Below are 18,109 nucleotides of genomic sequence, written 5' to 3' on the forward strand. Positions count from 1 at the left end.
ATACCCTTCCCCCTTCGCTGTTCCTTTTGTTCTTAGTTTTGTGGTCTAGCCACTCTACGGCACAGCACAGGGACTTGATAAAATATCGAGAATTATCTATTTCGGACTAGAAGTTATTCCATAGTTAGATGCAGTTATAAGTTTTGATAGTAAAAATTTATTTTGTTCTAGATAAAAGTATTTAGTTATAATTATATATAATATTGTATGAATTAAAGTCGTTTATTTCTTTAAATATCTTTAAAAGAAGAAATGGGAGATAACCTTCGACGACAGGTAAAGTGTTATGTTTTAAAATATTACTTCTTTACAGTATATTTTTATTTCTTGCATAAGTACACTTGCTAAACTTTTGTGTAATCAGAATTTATTTTAGAAAAGTATACAATTTAAAAATGCTTTTAAAGCATAAGTAACAGTTCTATAATAAAATTTAAGGTTATGTTTAGATTAATTTAATAGCAAATTAAACGATACAAAATCATTGCCAAGAAGTTGTTACTTTATAAATTATTAAAACCTTTGTTTTTGCTATGAAACAAAATTAATATTTTCATGTGAATAGTCTTATGTACTGATTATTGTGAAAATTAGTTTTAATTAATTATTAAGAACTTGAATTACTTATTTACTTTTTTCTAAAACTTAAATTACATTTCTTAGGTATTACATACGTTTAAGAAACTACATCGAACACGAATGAACACTTTCCAGGATGATGAGCATACATTAAAAGGTAAATTGAAGATAATAATTGTTGGAATAAATCATTAATGATTTAATATGTCATTTAGTTGTACGGGACAAGATAAATGAGGAGTACAAAAAATATAAAAATATTACAAACACAACCATAATCGAAGAGGTAAGCATTAAGTTAATAATTTCGTGCTAATTATAATTTAATATCCATTATAATAATAATCATAAGGGATGATATATGACTTGTATGGAATTGTTTTGTAGCAGAAACTGAAAAATAAGTATTTTATAATACAATGATTATCAATAATAATGATATCATGAAATAATATTTTATTTTATATCATAAATATACAATTATTAACTTTTTATCAATAAAAAGTTTTGATGTTACATTAAATAAGTAATAAATGTGTAGGTTTTGAATGTATATCATAATATATTCTATCAGAAATGATTAAAGTTAAAGATGGTTACACAAACATGCAATTTTGTTTAGAATATAAATAAATATATTAATATGTAAATATATAAACTTATACATGTGTATGTGTGTAATGTAAAATATTATATATAAAAACAAAAAGTAAAGATATTTAAAAGAACAGAAAATAAAAATTAAGACAACACTATGTAAAAATTATTGCATGTCTCACATTATAAAAATTGAATTTATAAGAGATTTGATGTCTTTTTATTTTTATATCGTGTAGGTTTTAATTAGGAAACTAATTAATAATATTTTTAACACAGTACATCTATTTCAGTCCACTTTTGTTGTAAGATATGAATTTTTTTTTAATTTGTTTAATATCGCATCGACCTTCTGGTCATTAGCATTGATTTGGTACTGTTTCTTGGTTATAGATGGTTATATTTTGCGATAGGTATTAGTTTTCTTTAGCTAATTTGGGATATATTACAACATGTATCTGTGATATCAAGGTCACTGATGATGTTATTTTGTATTTTTGTCCATGGGCATGGTATCTTTTGCATTTAAATAGTAGGTGATTGATTAATATAATTTCATTACCATAATTATACATTTGTGGCTCTGTTTTTTTAAAGAGGTATTTATGTGTGAGTTTGCAGTGTCCTGTTCTAAGTCTTGTCATGATTATTGTGTCTCTTTTTTTGATGTTGTTGGTAAGCATTGGTTTGTAAGAGACTTGGGTTATTTCATGTGTTTCTATTTTGCTGGAGGTATTCCATGTTTGATTCCATAATTGTTTTCCGGTATAATGTAATGCAACAACTAGGTCTTGATAAGGTATTGGTCTTCAAATGTCATCTAACGATGGCAGTGTTGCCTCTTTAGCTGTTATGTTAACTTCTATGTTATCTTTGATTCTCTGGTGGAATGGGACTGAGGCAATGATTACATGTTTGTCATTATTGGTGAGTTCTGTAAATTTATCTTGGATGTTTAGTATTTTCACACTTTTTTAATTTTTCCTTTATTATCACACAATTATATGTAAAAAAACAATAATTTTTTACTTCGAGGATTTGTATACTATATTTTAATATGATATAACGCATTTTTGTTGTTGGTTATATATTTATTCAATATATAAGACTTAGAAAGGTTGCATTATTTAAATAATTATTTCCATAAATTAAAATAGAATTAAAGTGACATATTAGAAAGTATTGTGTCATATTCATCTCTGTTAATTTAATGAAAGTTTAGTATTAATCATTGTACAAATAATACATAGTTATGTATTGTTGTAGTCTAAATTAATTAAATTAAATTGCAATTGTTTTTAATTGCAATTAAAGAGATTCAAAACTTCATTTTTAATTATAATTAAAACAGTAAATTGTCAGTTTTTAAATGTTAATTTGAAATTTTCAATTATAGAGTACTTTTGCAAGTCATTTTTGAGGTATAATTAACTGTTTTCATTTAATAAATAATTGACTTTGTTTCAAAAATCTGTATTTCAGTTAAATCTCCCCATCCATTATTCTACACATTACAAAGAATTGAATTAATTGCAAATTCAAGTTTTTCAAATTGTAATTGTAATTCATTTATTTGCAGTTGTTCTAGAGGTACAAATGACATCTATGAAACGGCTGTGAGATATGCCAATTTCGATTGTAGACCTCATTGAAAAAATATAACATGAGAACAGTGCAGCTTGTTGACCGTAGCAGGTGGGTACATGGGCCAGTTACCTAGAAATGGGTACAACACAATCTTTAGAGGCTCATTAAGATGTTACTTAATTATGAAATCAACACATTAGAAATTACTTATTTTATAGTGGAAGCTTTAGAAAATTAGACAATATTTTTTTTTGAAATTTATAGCTACAGTCAAAAATGTGGATAATGTTTTATCAATTATTCGCCTTTCAAAAAGTGTAAAAAGAAAATCTATTACTAAAAATTATTAAGTATAAGACTTAATCTGATATATATTATCAACTAGGTTAATCTTATATATCTTATATATATTTTATGTAATGTTATATATATCTGATTATTAAGTATAGACTTAATCTTAATCAGGAGATAGAGAGGTACTGTCTTGATATGAGAAGTTGGCTATAGTTGTCGTGTTCGTTCTTTTCGTCACACCGTTATATAATTCGTTTCGTTCACAGTACTATTTCTTCTAAAAATGAAAATACGTATACCCTCTCGTTATGTTATTGTCAGAAATGGTGGATTTGTAAGGGGGTGATTATACTATAACGAATGAGAGCTACTGGCCAACTTCTCATCTCAGTACAGTATCTATTTTATACCTGGATAAAATGAGGGTGGTAGAAAGTAATTCAATTTTGGGTAGTTCTGCATTTAAATTTTGAATAAGGCATCATTTTGTAGGACCTGAGGAATTAAATGCCGAAAATGTCGGGATCCTAATCCCGACTATTTTAGAAATATTTCAAAAATATTCCAAAAATATCCCAAAATATTCTGGATTTTCAAAAATTGTTAAGATTTCCACAAATGTTGAGAATTTCAACGTTACTGAACCGAAATAAAAATACCATGCCGTATAATCTTTTTAAGGCAAACGATGTTTATAAAAACTTTATTCATTTATCACTTAACAATTTCGGGTATCCCAGATATTTTTAGAAATTCTGGACATTTTCAGAATCCTAAAATCTTCGGTATTTTTGGGATCCCGCATAATTCTGGAAAATTATAAAAAAAACTATAAAGAGTTATAAATGAGTATATTTTGTTTATGTAATATTGGAGAAAAGTGAAAGTAGACTTCCTTCAATTGCTGGACATACTTGCGGTTGAAAAAATAACGAAATGTGTAAGTTGTTGCTCACATCTCGTAATAATTTTGTGGTTCTTTTCGTTTTCTTGATATCAAACTTTCATACATTTACCCGTTAATGTTCTCAATGATTATTTCACCGATCAATTGTTACTCAAAAAAAAAATGACAATGAAATATAACAATTTTTCTTTGGGTCCAATATATTATTTTTTGTTTTACAAATAAGTTATAGTATAATATCAAACATATTCGTATTTCCTCGAATTTGTGCACCGCTATCTATTATCTTAATGTATTGTTTTCTATAATTGTTAATTAATATTTTTAACAGAGTTATACAATTCAAAGTATTGGTTTTTATCTAGAACAAATCATTTAATTTTTTTATTTCGTGTATTTGTTTGGAAGATATGATTTTTTGAAACTGATGCTATGCCATTTACGAAAATACCGGGATATTTATCTATATTTACTGGTAATTTTTTTCTTTTTTATTTATTTTATTTCAATTTGCAAAACATTTGAAGACAGGGATTTAAAACTACTATATCGAAACCGATATTCTTTAAAATATTATTAATATACGCGATTGCTTAGGTCCAGTGAAGCAAATTCAGCTCACCTTTGATGAAAACCTAAAGACTTTAAATCACTGCCACAATCCATCAGTGTAATAATCAGAAATTGTTATGTTTACTCGTATTTGATAGTAAATTTTTCGGTTTTTATATTCTGTTAAAATTGTTGTGATTTTTTTAATATAAGAACAAAATCATATTGCAATAAAAATGATTACTAACGTTTTTGTATAATATTTTTCATTCACTTAATAAGATTTTGTTGAAATATTCCAATTATTCACCCCACTTAACTGCGATAGTAATATTGTAACATTATGTTACATCGACGTCGCGATTTTTGTGATTTCATGACGCAGTTGTAATTCGATATTTTTTAATGTACATTTTTGACATTGTGAAAGGGTAAGCTTGGCTTCAAACAATATTTGCCTTTGAAACTTCTAAATTTGATATAAAAACATTTTAGCTTTGCGAAACAAAATCAGATTACTTATGGAATTTCTTAATTTATACCGACAGTAGTATGTAGCTAAATTCGTCACCATTTCTACTATAGAAACACAAAAAAATACATTATTTAATTTCGATAATAGTAATTTTGGTATTATATCTGGTATAATTCTTAAAGCTGTTCCAGCATTAGTTTTTTTTCTTCTTGTATTTTTTAAGTCTATCATTTATAGGTATTCCTTTACTTGTTATTTGCAATTAACGGTTAAATATTAAAAATTTTAAAGTTAATTGTAAATAAAAATGGATATTAATAATGATTGATTTTAATTGGTATTTAAAAAGTTTGAATTTGCAATTAATTTAATTCCTTGCAGAATAACGGGCTGGAAGATTTAACTGAAATGTAGGTTTTTGATACTTGACCAATTATTTATGAAGTAAAAAGAAGTTATTACACCTCAAAAATTATTTGTAACTTATTGTACAATTAAAAGTTTAAAGTTAGCAGTTAAAAATTGACAATGTACCGTTTTATTTATAATAAAATGCAAAGTTTGTAATTGGATTCCATTGCAATTTAATTTATTTGATTGATCAATATAGGTTTTACATTTAGAATAACATTTATATTTACATTAACTGTATTAGTAGTTAACTTCGTAATTTACATACCCGTATCTCCATGCTTGTCAGATTGTTTTGCAGATGGAAGAACACAGCCTCTATTCTCAGTTCGAGAATATATATATATATATATATATATATATATGATATGAAACTATTTGCACTTGTAGGTGCCTGATATTATTAATATTATTTAAGCTTTTAATTATATTAAGAATTTATAAAAAGTATCATATATGATTGAATACAAAATATTTTTAGTTCGTTTTATCGAACGACAAAATTTATTAAACAATCTAGTACATTCTTAATGAATGATTACGTTATAACTATTATTTCAGTTAAACAAATTTGCACAAGAAGTTGAACATGAAGTGCGGACGACTATAATTCAAGCCGTCAAAACAGAATCTGGAAACTTCGGTAATATTTTTTAAATTAGAATGAATCATATAATGCATAATTTGATAACTTTGTGCATTGTGTAATATTTTAGAGCTTCGCATTAGGCCCGAGGTATTAACGGAGAATCTACCTACCCAGGACCCTCAAGTAACTCAAAATAATTCCAATTTAAAAAGAATTTCGCCAAAAGACAAGCCAAAAAACAGTAGTTAAAAGTTAAGGATAACTTCATAATGTTTTAGAATAACAATAGTATACTTGGTAAAAGTGTAGTGAAAAGCTTGATATTAATTCATTTTATTTATTAATTTTTAATTAAAAAATTATTAAATTATTAAATAAAATTAATAAACATACTTGTTTGCAAATATATGGTATTTGTACAATTAATAATATTAGGCGTGTTTTCAATAGTCATCAACTATTTTAAATTTTTTATGCGGATTAGATGATTATTTTAAATCAGTTTATTAAAAATCACTAATCAACGTAAGAGTCAAATTTAACTTTTTATTAAACATTTGATAATACAGTTATCAAATATTTGTGTTCAGAAAGAATCACTACACTGTAATTAAAATTAAATATGAATTGTTCATTTAAATTGGTAATGTTAATTTGAACGATTTTATTTGTAGTTTGAGACTAGCAAAATATATACAATATTTATTTCTAAGATTGATAGTAATATGAAAATAATTTCATATTAAACCCTCTTCCGAGATTCAACTAGGGATTTTCAACACCTTCCAACCTCATCCTAAAAGAATACAGAAATAGTATCTTAATATAATTATGAAATAAAAAACTTTATTTTATGAAAAATAAGAAGTTCTAATTAGGGAAAGGAAAATTTAGGTATGACTTACTTTTTTTTTTAATTAGGATGTTATTTTGACATAGATGAAAGCATTAGTGAATTGTTTCCGATATATTTCATCCCGACATATATGGGAATTTTTACTTATTATAATGATATGAAGCATAAGGATAGTAGTCAGTAAATATATAATGTTCTTGGTGCAAACCTAAGGGGATATTTGTTTCATGTTATTTAGTGAATTCCTAATTAGAGATAATAATAAAATCAATTATATACTAACACATGTTCAGGATGATTACGAATTTGATCAAGTAAATCTGCTGGTCTTATTTGATCGGTACAGATACGATGTACTGCAGTGAACAAAGGAAATTTCTCTGTTAAATTGCGAGCCTTTAACATTCCGTTAACTTCATCAGCCGTGGCTGGCCCTTGTAACTTTTGTCCACTTAAGAGTTCCTCTTCGAGTTGTCTGATAGACTATTAGAAATATATAAAAACATTCCGAATTAACCAAGTTCGTTAAATTTGTTAAAGACTATAAGATAAATGTACGAAGTAAGTATTATAATATGTACTTTGCCACTTTTTACGTATTGCTCGCACACTCTACGATTTCTTCCTCCATAGCAAGTAGTTATCAAATCTGCTACACCACAACTTTCAAAGAATGTGGAAAGTTTTGAGCCACTATAAAAGGTATCTACAAACTTAACCATTTCCATTAAACCTAATCTGATGACAGCAGCTTTCGTATTATCACCTAATCCTAGACCATCGACGAAACCAGCAGCACACGCTACAATGTTCTGTATTACAAATAGCAATTATAAATAAACTATAGTTCAGCATGGACAGAATTATTTAAAAATTCATTTGAGCAATGATATTTTGACTTACCTTTAAGGCACCGCATACTTCAACTGCTTCACAATCTTCAACAACAACCACTCTGAAATTTGGAGTTTGAATAAGGTCTCTCAATAATGGTGCTAGTCGTTTGTCTCTGCAACCTATAATAAGTATCGATTTTATGGAATTCAGAAGTACTCTATATATAGTAAAAATAAAGATAATAGGTTGTTCAATAAGTTTTCGTTCATCAAAACTTATTGAACAACCTAGTATATATTTCTGTATTCCTTAATTGATTATTCAATGTTAATTACCAATAGTAGTTTCGCAGAATTTTTCTTCAGCGACTTCGTTAGCCAAATTTGCACCCATTAAAACATAACATTGAATTCTTAGATGTTTTTCGATGATTTTGGAAATTAATTCAATGTTCGTTCCATCTCCTCGATCAAAACCCTTGACAGAAATTTACAAATACTTTATTAAGTCAGATTATATCGAGAATTTCTTTAAACAAATTTTCATTAGAATTAACTACCTTAATTAACGATAAACCAACTGCAGTTGGTTTAATTTTGTCTAGCAACGTTGCGCATAATGTTTTTATAAATTGATGCGGTATTACAAATATGAGAATGTCCGCATCCTTCGCCGCTTCGATGACATCCGGAATGGCAACCTGAAAATTGCACGTTAGAATAAATTACTTAGGTAATTTATCAAATATTATATATTTATCATATTTATCTGGTGAAAAATTAAAATTTTGTTGTATCTATTTTCGATTATGTTAAATTAAACAAATATAAAAGATGTAGCCATAAGGATCTTTCTTCTTCTTTATTTATTCTTAATGTTTAATAGAAAGAAACCACTCGGTTGGATTTTTGTACGATTGAAAATGTAGTCACCAGCTGTTATCATTGAGATTTGACATATTACGAATAGTCGACGACCTATATAGCATAATTCTTTGGGAACGAAAGGGAGGGGATGTTTAATGCAAAATGCTGCCCTTACGAAACATATACCAAAGATTTGGGGGTTGTGCAGTTGCACATTGGAAGGATGTCGTATTTCTTCCCATACGTCAACTTAATTTTATGTAATTGATCAGAATTGAGTACACACAATGAATTTATTGTTTTCAGTGTCTTTTATATTGTTTTGGGTAATTATCTAGAAATTTGGCCTACTTCCTGATTTCGATTACTTGTAGATATGTTGTACAGGACAAGATTTGGGATAGCTTTTTCCTCTAGATGTACAGGATGTCCCAGTTTTTTTCAACATGATATGTAGAGATAGCCGCATAATGGAGTGTATTAGTACTTTAGTAATGAAAAGCAATCCTTTAATTTAATTGCTCAAATTCCAATTCAATATTCAATCTGTCGATTCCTTTTCTCCTGCAAAACACAATGCTTTGCAAATACATTAGCCGAGTTCAAACAAAGCTTAGGTTTGAATAACTATTAACCACATGTAATACAGTAGTATGTATAATGTGGAGTCTGGCAGACCTTAGTCGCCAAATATTGGCCTCTAACAACGAAAAATGTATAGCCTAATGCGCTAATTTTAACTACCTTTCAATTGACTCATCATGCAGGCGTTATTGCATGACTCGTCACCTTTCTACAAATTGGTATATATGGTTTGTGTCGAAAACAATGAGACAATGGGGTTCACTAGAGTTCAACAGGAGGGCATGGCACTTAATATTGTGGTTATGATTTTTCAGACACTTCTGACAATCGAATGAAAAAGTGTCTTGAGCAAAAATGAATCAGCTTTCAATCAATGAAAAAATACAATACTGAATAAAAATTAAAATATTTTGTGTATATAAATTTTAATCGTAGATCTCGAAAAAAATACTGAGTATTTTTCTCGTAAATAGTGAATGTTAAAAAAAAAGTAGAAGAGGAAAGAGTTTTATAATCTTGTATGGAGAACATGACAGCGTACATTGATTTTTTATATTTAAATGCACGCGTGCATTTTGCAAATCTGAAAGATTCAAAGTATCAAGGGGAATCTCTTCGTACACGACAACATGTTAAATCACCTCTTAAAGTTTTAGATACTTGCCAAAGACCTTATGTATGTATATTTCTTCATGAATACAAAAATATTTTTATTCACAGTTTACTTATAAAAGATATATAATATGCAAGACTTACAATATTTTCTGGAAGCTTATGTCCAGGGAGGTATTTCACATTTTCGTGCAACTGGTTTATAATATCAGTCAGTTTTTGACCATTCACTATCTCTTCATATACATACATTGTTACGCGCGTTTCAAATTTGTTGTTGTACTTGACGGCATTGGCGCCCACAATTTTTGCAATAGCCGATCCCCTATAACACAAAAGTTGTATAAGCAACAATCTAGTAGTAACTTTTACACAAAGGTGACTATGTACATGTTTATGAAATGATTACCTTATGAAATGATTTTAGAGATACAGGGTGATTCTTTCGTCAGTGGACTAAAACAACAGTGTCATCGTCTAGCCACATCAATAATAATTGGCACGATTTTTGAGATCACTCTAACTTCACTGTATAGTGAATATACAAATTGTTCGTACAAAATTACTCTTGGTCAAAATGATTCTAGGCGATGCAAATTTATCTTTTATTATTATTCCTTGGAGCCGCAATGGCGGGCAACAATGGTAACCAACTTTATACGATGGGTGGACCAAACAAAAAGTAATATTAGGCGCGTGGACGAGAGAAAAACTAGTCCTACTTTAACTTAATTTGTAACCGTCAAAACAATATTAATTTTTATGAATTAAATCAAGGGTTAGTTTTCTCTCGTCGCCGAGCAAAGTTCGAAAGGAGTCGATTTCAAATCACTAATGAGTTTACGAATATAGTAAGTAGGTGGTGGTTGTCTGGCTTTGAATATTTACCTTTTTCTCTACAACATATCTCACAAATAATCGAAATCGGTGAGTAGGCCAAACTTCTGAATAATTATCCTAGTCTCTAATAAAGATTCTATGACATTAATTTAAATTGTATAAAGCATAAAACATTAAATATAAATAAAACGCAGAACAGTTTGATTAAAAAATGGCTTGAAAAATTTTTATCTTTATGAATTCCTACAAGAAATTCCTATAAGCTAGTATCAATGATTTGGTGTATCGTCCCGGCAACCGAAACATGGCACAATACACCTTAAGAATATTACTGCAAACATGTAATACCAGGATCGAGAAGGACTGATCTCCCCCCCCCCCCCCCCAAGAATATAAAATAAATGCCACTCAGAAAGAAGAGTAGCAGGACAAGGTGGTCCCGCCCCTCCACTATGATACGGAGAGGGGCGTGGTAAATTCCCTTCTCTCGACGAAGAAACGGGGCGTGGAAAGAGTAGAAGAGTGGGAGCACTCAATGTTATGCTGTTTGCAGTTCCCGATGTCTCCCCAAAATCGTGCAAGGATAATCACCGTAAGTGTTTTTGATACTCTGCACCCGGTATCTTTGGGTGCGAGAAATTTCACTCAACTTCGAGGTAGAGGTTTAGTTACGAGGTTAGAAGAAAAAGAAAACTTTATACATCGTGGAAGATGTAGAAAGTGAACGTGCGTAATGACGCTTAACGTTTCTTACAACGTATTATAGATAAACTTAAAATAGGATTTTTTAATTTGAAAATTTGTTTAAATAAGTTTTCCCTCTCCCCGGAGCGTCGAAGTCACTGGCTTTGAGAATCACTGTTCTAAAATAATGTTTCTGCCTGCTTATTGACAAACGAATCCATTTTCCTCGGAACTCCCGTTCGATAACATTGTACTGTTACGCAATCTGTTTGTACATATAATTTCTTTCGTTACATTACAAATTCTCACAATTTGTACTAGGTTTTGTTTGAAAAACGTCCATCTCAAATATAGCGTTCCTTTGTAGTTAATAAGTATATAAATAAGTAAGAAAGTACTATAATCTACACAGGTTGTATAGCCTCTGTAAATTGTTTGTATTGAAATAGCAATTACCAAAATATCTTGTTAACAGGTTGCATAGCCTCTGTAAATTATTTGTATTGAAATAGCAATTACCGAAATATCTTGTTAACAGGTTGCATAGCCTCTGTAAATTATTTGTATTGAAATAGCAATTATCGAAATATCTTGTTAACAGGTTGCATAGCCTCTATAAATTATTTGTATTGAAATAGCAATTACCGAAATATCTTGTTAATTATAAATCATTTCGAAACAATTACTTATCTACATACCCTAATAAATTTATTTATATAAAGTCATTTGTTTTGTTTTGTTTCATAGCGCATATACTTAACATCTTGTCCCTACTTCTTGCTAATAATGATCTTTATTATCTTTATATTTATTATATATAGGTATTATAATGTAATATGCACCTTGTAAGTTACATGAAGGTTTGCGTGTTTAGTTTAGTGATAATAAAATTCGAGAGGTACTGTCATTTTTGTTGGCTTTATAAGTTTACTATTTATAGTAGACAAAATTAGATTTTCTGTAAATTGAACTGTTGCTATATAATACAATGAATATCTAAAATAAGCAGTGTGCTCGATAGAGTGGTAAAGACTACATTTCTTTGCATCCTCATAATATGGATTAAATTTAACGATATCATTTAAGAGAAAAATAATAAAATCAAAAGGTTCCCTTGCACATCGGCGTTGAGTATTATTTAACATAATATAGTTTCTATAATCTAGTCGTTGACTACTTCGACGCGACTAGTAAATCAGCATTCAACAGTTGTTTTCATGTTTCAACTTCTCAGTACGGAAAAATAAAACTTGTCTACTCTTATCATCCTGTTAGTTGACCAATGGTGCACAGGTCAGTTTTTAAGTTTCTATTCAGTTCTTAAGTACATAGTATTTTGGTTGCATCTTGGTAAAAAACATTGCCTCGCATTTGTGGCAAGAAAGATGGTAATTTTGATTACTTCCGAGAAATTAATTCTCGCTATGTTTAGTTTCTGGCTCTCTGCAAAGAATTGCTAATCGATAAAGACCTCGTGTTGAGATTATCACGCTCCCCATCGCTGAACGTAATGTATTTTACAAACATCGTCTCTTGCGAGATTGTATTGTAAAACCACTTATCGTCGACTGCTGCATTTTTTAACTCCGACGCGTCTGATACAACGGATTGTCACTTCAAGATTTTATTTTAAATTTGATTAAAATATATTGGGAGTATATTTTTGAAATATAGTATCTTTAATTTGTGTAAAAAAACGATTTTTTGGATATATTACACGAGAATTTCCTGTTAATGTACACAACTCAAATAGATTCTGTCCATTTAAGGAAAAAAGTAATCACCTTTCGGTTACTCTATTCGCTTTGCACACTGGGCATACGTACAAGCATTATATCGGTAATTTCATTACGGAGCGACTTTAATTTTCCGAAATATGTAATCTATAAGCCCCATTATGAAAATGTCGTTTGACAAACACTGACGTAAGTATTCTCATTATTTTCTTATGTAATTTTATTACGTTTCGTCTCATCCGCGACTTCTGAGAATCCATAAGTATCGCAAAGATTAATGCAATTGATCGACTTTGAAAAATACCAAGAATATATCTACTGCAGTATGTATTCCATTTTTATGAATTCCAATGCATGCTGTTTACTCTCTGTATTTGAATGCAAGTTTGCTTGCGTCAGAGACTTCGCACACTGCACAGTGGGATGGATATTTGCCAGGAAAAGTCGAACACGATTGTCGTAGAATTTACATAATTTCAAAATTGCTATACCTCCGTTAAAAATTACCCGATTTTCATGAATAAAAAACCTTCGGATAATTTACAGTTTAGTGGGTTAATTTTTAACAACGAATTTCAAGTATTTTAATATACATATAAATACACATACAGATATAAAATTGAAAGAATGCAGGTATTTTTATATATATACACACACACAATACATATATACTAGATGTATGCATAAACTTTGCGATTGTTATGTGTATATAAAACGTCAATTTTGTACAATCCAGAACTAATTGTTTTTGGATTGTAATCGTAAGACTTCGTCGAATTTTATGAGACACGATTGAACTTGCGCCATTTAATTTCCCACCAGTGTCATTAATTCAAGGAAACAGGAATAGTTTAGAAAGAGAAAAACAAATGAAAAAAGAGCGGGCATTAACCGTATTGGACGCGTGTCAACAGTTACCGACTTTATATCAGGGTCATGGAGATAGAGTGGGGGAAGTTGTCTAAATTCCGGAGCTTAGCTCGTGCAGATCTACTTTAACGTATTATGACATACGTGCATATGTTGCACATACGTACTTTATAAGTATTTCTAGCCTATTTTATTATATTTCTAGCCTATTTTTCACATTCAAAACTATTAAATTTTAAACCTTAAATGCACATTTTATGCTCTCGAAATGATATTTTAGTCAAAATAACATATGTAAATATAACTAAAATATAATTATCTAACTTTATATTTAGTAAATGACAGTTTAATCCCAAAAATAACAATCTATTTTATACTTTATGCACCACGACTTACCGTCGAAGCATTATTATTTTATAACGATTCGTATAACATATCGCTCATAGATTACATATTTCAGGAAATTAAAATTATTATTTCATAACTATTCATATAATATATCGCTCATAGATAACATATTTCAGGAAATTAAAACTGGATAATGTCGCTCGGTAATAAGAGTGGGGTATAATGCTTTCGCGCATCTATTTAAATACATAGATACGTGTATGTATATATATGTCGCCGCGAAAAGCTCACACAAGAACATGTAAAGGCGAAAGAGTAATCGGAAGATAATGACTCGGTGACTTTCACTTTCAATGACCAGAATCCATTTGAATCATTTTATACTCAATTAAAAAAGAATGGTTACTGTATATGTTACGCGCACCTCTCCGCACGCATTACGTTCCCTCGTTCTAACATTATCGGTCAATATTTTTAAATAAAAATATTATTTCTTATACGTATAACAATAACACGTATCTACAACTTCCAACGTTGTACTCGAATTTGTTGCTCGATGGTCAAGGTCACCGCATTTAGTTATTACGTGCGTTTACCACGCGAAAATAACCAATCAATAATGATTAACTTTCAATTCGAGAAGTTTTCTCGACGTTGAAAGTAATTAAAAACTATATAAGATACAATCATTTGGTAGATTTATTTATATCAAGTATAAGAAATAATATTATTATTAGTTTAAGAATTGGTAAAATAATTGAAACTTTTGTGACATAAAAGATCCAAAAGATAATAATTATGAACCGATACAATTAAATTCTTTATTTTTGAAATCTTTTTATACAAGATTAAAAATTCTTTTGCCATTTATAATAGTTATTCTTCTCTCTTCTCTTTATAATAAGTTGTAGATACTCGTTGCACTATGCGATTTCCACGTTAAATATATATTTATCGAAATTTTTATTGCCTTTTAATTACTTTCCATTAATGGCCGATCTTAAGAAAATTATTACAATGGTGGCTCGTACTCACGTGACGCTACTACCTACAATTGAATACATAAGTAGTGTTGTCGCGCGGATATGAATCGAACTTCTGAATACGTTCATATGCAATAATATAGAAAAATTTATTAGATGTTCTTGTAACAATTCCCAAACAGATTGTAAACAATTTCTAATTATATCAAGCTTCGAAAAAATTAAGGAAACTGAACATTGATAACAAAATGTCGTTCTTCTATTCGAATAATCGATTTAAATGCCGCCCTTGTGCAGTGAACAATCTGCGCATAAAATAAGATTTACCGAGATAACTTTGTAACGAGTCCGTCGATGAAACCAGAACGAAATTGTTATTATTATCGAACAATAATCTAACAATCTATACATTTTTTTGGTAATTTATTACACATTGACTTAAAATATCGTGTAAATTTGTCTGTTTCAAATATTCGCCACCAGACGGCCTGGCTAAGACATCGTCAGTTTGTTGATAATATTTGATTTAAGGCAATTGAAGATAGAGGGGTCGGTCAATTTATAATTGTATCCAAAGCAAAGTTTGCTAAGTTAACCGTACCGACTAAGCAGTTTGTCAACCAAACATAGACGACTCCAATTTTTGTAGTATTTTATTCGATGTTCCAAATCCTTAATATACTCGAAGTACGACTGTATTCCCAAAATCCGTGACAGGAGTATCGAAGATTCGATCAATCATATCATATTGCTTCTATGCAGTCTCTATTTCCTCGATTTTAAATCAATATATACCCACTTCAAATACAAAGCTTCTGAGTAAAGGAAACATCTATAATTTCATAAAGTTATTCTCAGTAATATTTATACGCAAACTATCGAACACGAAGTGTCATCGTCGTCATCGATCGGTGAACTGTCACCAAACATATCGAAACGTGACGATTAATATGAAACAATAACTCGAAATAAATTGAAAAGAATTTTACACACATGTATCTTTAAAGATACTACATACGACATTCAATATTGCCAAAATGGTACAATGGCGGACATAGGAACGTTACAGCAACGCTCCAGCATTCGTTTAGTTTCTGGAAATACGAGTATTCGAATGTTGCAGCAACAAAAAATATTTTCTCTGCAAAGATTGTCTCGAAGGTTGCAAGTTCACTGATATTTTTTTAATGAAATCGATATATTTTTCTACACCCTTATAGACGATAAAATGATTGATTCGACTATCATCCAGTCTCAAAATAATCACATTATATTAGGACATTGTAAAGTTAGAACTGGTTCTTCGATCGATGACATTGACATCAGTGCAGAACACAATGTGTCAATGAACACAAAAATCATAGAACGGTGTTTTATTCAAAGAATACTCGCAAGATAAGTACATGTATGGTGTTTTTTTGTCAAATTTTATCGGAAAATTAAATTTTCGAGAATGCACGTGGCCCCAACATGACAAACGTTGAATAGATCAATTTAAAATTGCACGAGCAATATTCTGTATCAAATTTTTACGACGTCGGATTGGACAGTAAGGAACTGTAGAATCAGCTGTGTATATACATATATATGTAATTCCCCTGATCTCATTTCATTAGACTTTTATCTGCAGAAGAAATTGATAAATATTATTTGTCGTGGAACACCCACAACACCAGCTAATATTAAGAATATTAAAAATTCGTAAAAGTCGTTCGAACGGTTCCATATTACTGCCAATGATCATCATTTTTAACATCTATTGGAGTCTCAGAATAAAATATCTTGAGATGCAAATAAAAAATATCGAACTCATTGCACAACTATCGATAACCTTGATCTCGAAGAAATAACTTCGAAGACATGTTTTCTGCGATTATGTCTGCTCTTTGAAACAGTTTGAATTTCATCTTGAACAATGTTTCGTATATTCATGAACAACGGAGGTATTTAGGTGTTCTTGTTTAAATGATTCACTCTCTGTAATACTCTTAAAATGCAATCTCTGGCATGCGGTACAACAGTTTCGATTAACGCCATTCACAGAAATACAAAACGATGAACAGAAAAAGGAATAAACAAACGTCTAGTTAGATATAACAGATACATAATCAATGAAATTGTCATTTAAGAAAGCAACGTATTTTGTCTATGATTGTGTCAGCTCTTTTAAACAGTTTGAATTTCATCTTGAACAATGTTTCATATATTCACGAACAACGAAGGTATTTAGGTGTTCTTGTTTAAATGATTCACTCTCTGTAATACTCTTAAAATGCAATCTCTGGCATGCGGTACAACAGTTTCGATTAACGCCATTCACAGAAATACAAAACGATGAACAGAAAAAAGAATAAACAAACGTCTAGTTAGATATAAGAGATGTATAATCAATGAAAATGTCATTTATGAAAGCATCGTATCTTTTTGGTAGTACATACTATACTTTCGACAAATATGGAACTTAAAATGAATTAATAAACTAATTTGAATAAAAGAAAAACATGTATACATACCAGTTGCCACTGCCAACAATGCATACTTTTTTCTTTGCTTCCGTGGTCATTTTGCAGTTCTTACGATATCACAGAATTAAAACTTACAAACTTGTAAGGGTATAAAACACTTTACGTAGGTTAGTATTACAAATACGCTTATTTTCGGGCGCCGATGTACGATTGACTGACTGACCGATTAACTTACAAACTAACTTCAGCCTTCTTTGACCTTAGTAACGATTGCAAATTATTTTCTAACGGTTGGCGTATAGTGTTATGGACCAAGGCCAACGTGAACGCAACCGCAAACTGTGGCCAGCTTGAATGTTAAAATTAGCGATAGTTTGATAATATATTTAACGCATTGTAAACGTTTCAATGCCATAGATTAATCGTAAACTGAAAA

The 18,109-nt window shown here is 29.7% G+C and overlaps 2 protein-coding genes across 3 annotated transcripts; one reads left to right on the forward strand and one right to left on the reverse strand.

Moving 5' to 3' along the window:
• Nucleotides 1–2: 2 nt before the first annotated feature.
• LOC143149556 (complex III assembly factor LYRM7) lies at nt 3–8,153 on the forward strand. Its single transcript, XM_076317068.1, has 5 exons — nt 3–276; nt 664–736; nt 795–865; nt 5,964–6,045; nt 6,119–8,153. Exons 1-5 carry the CDS (start codon nt 253–255, stop codon nt 6,238–6,240), a joined length of 372 nt encoding a protein of 123 aa, XP_076173183.1. The 5' UTR covers nt 3–252; the 3' UTR covers nt 6,241–8,153.
• LOC143149555 (glycerol-3-phosphate dehydrogenase [NAD(+)], cytoplasmic) lies at nt 6,518–17,991 on the reverse strand. Of its 2 annotated transcripts, XM_076317065.1 has the most exons (8): nt 17,722–17,987; nt 9,892–10,072; nt 8,244–8,384; nt 8,020–8,161; nt 7,751–7,863; nt 7,429–7,659; nt 7,131–7,330; nt 6,518–6,787 (listed from the first exon to the last, which is right to left on the reverse strand). In XM_076317065.1, exons 1-8 carry the CDS (start codon nt 17,769–17,771, stop codon nt 6,757–6,759), a joined length of 1,089 nt encoding a protein of 362 aa, XP_076173180.1. In that variant the 5' UTR covers nt 17,772–17,987; the 3' UTR covers nt 6,518–6,756. The 2 variants fall into 2 exon arrangements, with proteins under 2 accessions (XP_076173180.1, XP_076173181.1); XM_076317066.1 differs by lacking the exon at nt 9,892–10,072 and having other exon boundaries at nt 17,722–17,991.
• Between the last annotated feature and the right edge of the window lie 118 nt (nt 17,992–18,109).

This window comes from Ptiloglossa arizonensis, chromosome 7 (assembly GCF_051014685.1).
Source record: "Ptiloglossa arizonensis isolate GNS036 chromosome 7, iyPtiAriz1_principal, whole genome shotgun sequence".
Lineage (NCBI taxonomy): Eukaryota > Metazoa > Arthropoda > Insecta > Hymenoptera > Colletidae > Ptiloglossa > Ptiloglossa arizonensis.

Excerpts from the sequence above, each read along its gene's own strand:
- LOC143149556 (XM_076317068.1), top strand. The coding sequence starts at position 253 with ATGGGAGATAACCTTCGACGACAG. Across the intron at positions 277-663 it reads GAGATAACCTTCGACGACAG|GTATTACATACGTTTAAGAA; the intron begins GTAAAGTGTTAT and ends TACATTTCTTAG. Across the intron at positions 866-5,963 it reads ACACAACCATAATCGAAGAG|TTAAACAAATTTGCACAAGA; the intron begins GTAAGCATTAAG and ends CTATTATTTCAG.
- LOC143149555 (XM_076317065.1), bottom strand. The coding sequence starts at position 17,771 with ATGACCACGGAAGCAAAGAAAAAAGTATGCATTGTTGGCAGTGGCAAC. Across the intron at positions 10,073-17,721 it reads ATTGTTGGCAGTGGCAACTG|GGGATCGGCTATTGCAAAAA; the intron begins GTATGTATACAT and ends TTTGTGTTATAG. Across the intron at positions 6,788-7,130 it reads CGTAATCATCCTGAACATGT|GATGAGGTTGGAAGGTGTTG; the intron begins GTTAGTATATAA and ends GTATTCTTTTAG.